At 32.4% G+C, this 3,209-nt stretch overlaps 1 protein-coding gene across 2 annotated transcripts; it reads left to right on the forward strand.

The window, feature by feature from the left end:
* Positions 1-740: 740 nt before the first annotated feature.
* LOC111407406 (tropinone reductase homolog At5g06060-like) lies at positions 741-2,993 on the forward strand. Of its 2 annotated transcripts, none has more exons than XM_023036855.1 (4): positions 741-1,224; positions 1,960-2,167; positions 2,339-2,525; positions 2,706-2,993. In XM_023036855.1, the coding sequence occupies exons 1-4, from the start codon at positions 1,130-1,132 to the stop codon at positions 2,897-2,899; spliced, it is 684 nt and encodes a 227-aa protein (XP_022892623.1). In that variant the 5' UTR covers positions 741-1,129; the 3' UTR covers positions 2,900-2,993. The 2 variants fall into 2 exon arrangements, with proteins under 2 accessions (XP_022892623.1, XP_022892622.1); XM_023036854.1 differs by having other exon boundaries at positions 751-1,224; positions 2,339-2,555.
* Positions 2,994-3,209: the final 216 nt, after the last annotated feature.

The raw sequence follows: 3,209 nt of genomic DNA on the forward strand, positions 1-3,209 counted from the left end.
AGCATACAAGATACATGATGAATATGCGATAATTTAGGAGAATAATTTAGGTAGAATCCTTAATCTTGAAATTTTTTAATGGTGGTTGATGACACCTTTTTCGTATTCAAAATCGTTCAAGCTGTCAAAGAATTTTTGAAATTTCGATCCAAGAATATAATGATACGTGGTGTTGTATAGAGGCTTGTAATATATATATATATATCTTTAAAAACTTGATTTTCGTGTAATTCAAAATATAAGATAGTTCGAGCTAAGTTTCCTCATAAAATTTTAATTCTGCTATAAAATATCGTCTATCCATCATAATTTTCTATTAATCGACTATGTGTCACGTGCATGCCAAATACTCCTATGCAAATATAGAATAACCTTTGCAAATTGCAATAATGTCACGTTGATCGTCAGCCTTCACTTCAAGTCCCAATTTCATTAAAATGATTGCCTTTTTATCCTTTCTGAATATTCTTCAATGCCTTGACTATTCACGAAATGTGACAAGCATACGATTGCAGAAGAAATCCTCGAACAATTGAAAAATAAAGAAGTAATTGATATATACAAAATAATTATATATTTACAAAATACTGTTGATCCCCCACAAGGTGCAGAGTTTTTCAAATCAAATATAGGGATTCGTTCAACACCGTCATTATTTTACTTAACATTTCTTCAACTTGTATTCTCTCTTTATAAACATGTTATTAATAACAATGGTTTCTCTAAATTCAATCATCAAAAAGCTGCACTCATTTTCTGTGTTTGGTTAACCCCAAAAAAATATGAATATATTATTAATAAAAATATTTTTACAAATGAAGTACCCTGTACACAACTCTCACGATAATTAATGGAAGCACTAACTATTTTTTCTCTATCGATCCACTCACTTGATTTATCTCACACACACCACTCATTTTGTGCCTCTCTTTCTCTCTGTTTCTCTCACTTTCTTCCCACACACATATACAGTACACTATAACACTATATAGAGGCAGGAAGTCGGTGGAATTGGTTCAGCCAAACTCTGGATTATTCCTTCCATTGGCGGTGGTAGAATTCTCCGGAGTATCTAGATTTCTCCATGAACGGCGGTGGTCTTCAACTCTAGAATTTTTCTTCAAAGTCGATGATGACTTCTACAAAGGTATCATATAGCAGCAGTTCAACATGGTCCCTCTCCGGCATGACCGTTCTTGTCACCGGTGGCACTCGTGGAATCGGGTATTTTTCTTATTTTCTCTGGTTCGTCCATGAAATTTTTATTCATAAATATTAATGAGTCAATATTTAGTCTCTTTATAATATTACTTCGTTCCTCATTGAAATTGATTTTGTACATCCAAACCAACTGTTATGCTGATTTTCCTGCTTAATTGGCCAATCATTTTTTTACGGATTGAGTTATTTGCTTGAAAAATATCTATTTGAACTTTGTTTTTAGTACACTGATTTTTTTAACTATTTGGCATGCAAGTGTGAATTAGATGGAAAAAAAAAAAGTAATGCTATTTGTAGTAACACATTGTCATAGTCGCCTCATATGGTATAGGCGGTTAGTTATTTGGTACATTAATATGGTAATTTTTTATTTCTTTATGTAACAAATCATTAACTGCTACATAGGGCGACTGCAAATAGCATTATTCATGAAAAATTGTTTGAAATTTAAATTGTCTAAAAGAGTAATGTCACGTAACAAAGTGTAAATTAAAGTATATATGTAGCAAGATTCTATTTATTTTAAGTTGTTGTTTGTGTGTCTATATATATATGGATTCAATCATCCTTGCTGTTGGTTTTTATTGACAAAATTGACAAATTAAAGTTCAAATATCATTTGCTAAGATGCCTATAAAATTAGGGAAAGTCCAAGTTTTTGACCTTTTCTTCGCTATTTTTCTTTTGAAAATACTTATGGGTTGTTTTACAATCTATTCTCGATTATGTGATCATCAGACACGCAATTGTGGAAGAACTTGCTAAAATGGATGCTATCGTGCATACATGTTCAAGAAATGAAGAACAGCTCAATCAACGTTTGAAAGAATGGAATTCCAAAGGATTCAAAGTGACTGGTTCTGTGTGTGATGCTTCTTCTAGAGTCCAAAGAATAGAACTCATGGATAAAGTCTCCTCAATTTTCAATGGCAAGCTCGACATTCTTGTGAGTACTCCAATGAAAGTGCATATAATATTTATATACGAGTGGTGATATGGCAATTGAAATCATGATCTTTGCCTGCTATTATGCATTAATATGTTCGTCATCTAAACGCTTAAATTGTTTACATATTTATTTAACCAATGAGATTGATCTTTGATCTTGTGTGAATAGATAAACAATGTTGGTACATTCATCACAAAGCCAGCCGTTGATTATTCAACCGAAGAATATAACAATATAATGGCTACAAACTTGGAATCTCCTTACCATCAATGCCAACTTGCTTATAATCTTCTTAAAGCTTCGGGCAATGGAAGAATTGTTTTCATTTCCTCTGTGGGTGGTCTGGTAAACATAGGTAGTGCATCCGTTTATAGTGTGACTAAAGGCAAGTTACTCTTAACGATTTGCATCATATAGTTTATTTTACGTAGGTACAACTACATCTTTAACTCTGATAAAAATCTATGGTCGATCTTTGAATTTTTTCTACAAGAAACGGATAAATTTATAAATTCTCTAAAATTGCCATGCACAGGTGCAATAAATCAACTTACAAAGAACTTGGCTTGTGAATGGGCAAAAGATGGCATTCGGGTCAATTGCGTTGCACCTTGGTTAATCAGAACCTCTCTTGTGGAACATGTAATACATTTTTTTAAATTACTTGTACTGAATTTTCTATTGCTGCAATTAGAGGTATCAAAGCGAGAATCTTTGAACCATTCTTAGTTAGGTGTGGACTAGTAGGAAACAGGACCAAAGCCGCACGCATTAAGGGTTCGGAATATTTAATACTAAAACTACTTGTTTCTTCTCGAGATCATTCGTTGAATTTTATGAAAATTTAATTTGTAGATTCTTATATATCGATCTCTCAACACATAGGAAGATGTTTGGATTTTTCTAAACTCCATGAACGTGCAGAAGAGAAATGTTATCCTTTTTTTCTACGGAAGCTTTAGTAGCATTTACTGCAAAACGTTTCATTTATAATTGATAGTTTTTTTTTTTTTTTTTTTTTTTTTTTTTCCCCCCCCCC

This window comes from Olea europaea, chromosome 13, assembly GCF_002742605.1.
Source record: "Olea europaea var. sylvestris chromosome 13, O_europaea_v1, whole genome shotgun sequence".
Taxonomy (NCBI): domain Eukaryota; kingdom Viridiplantae; phylum Streptophyta; class Magnoliopsida; order Lamiales; family Oleaceae; genus Olea; species Olea europaea.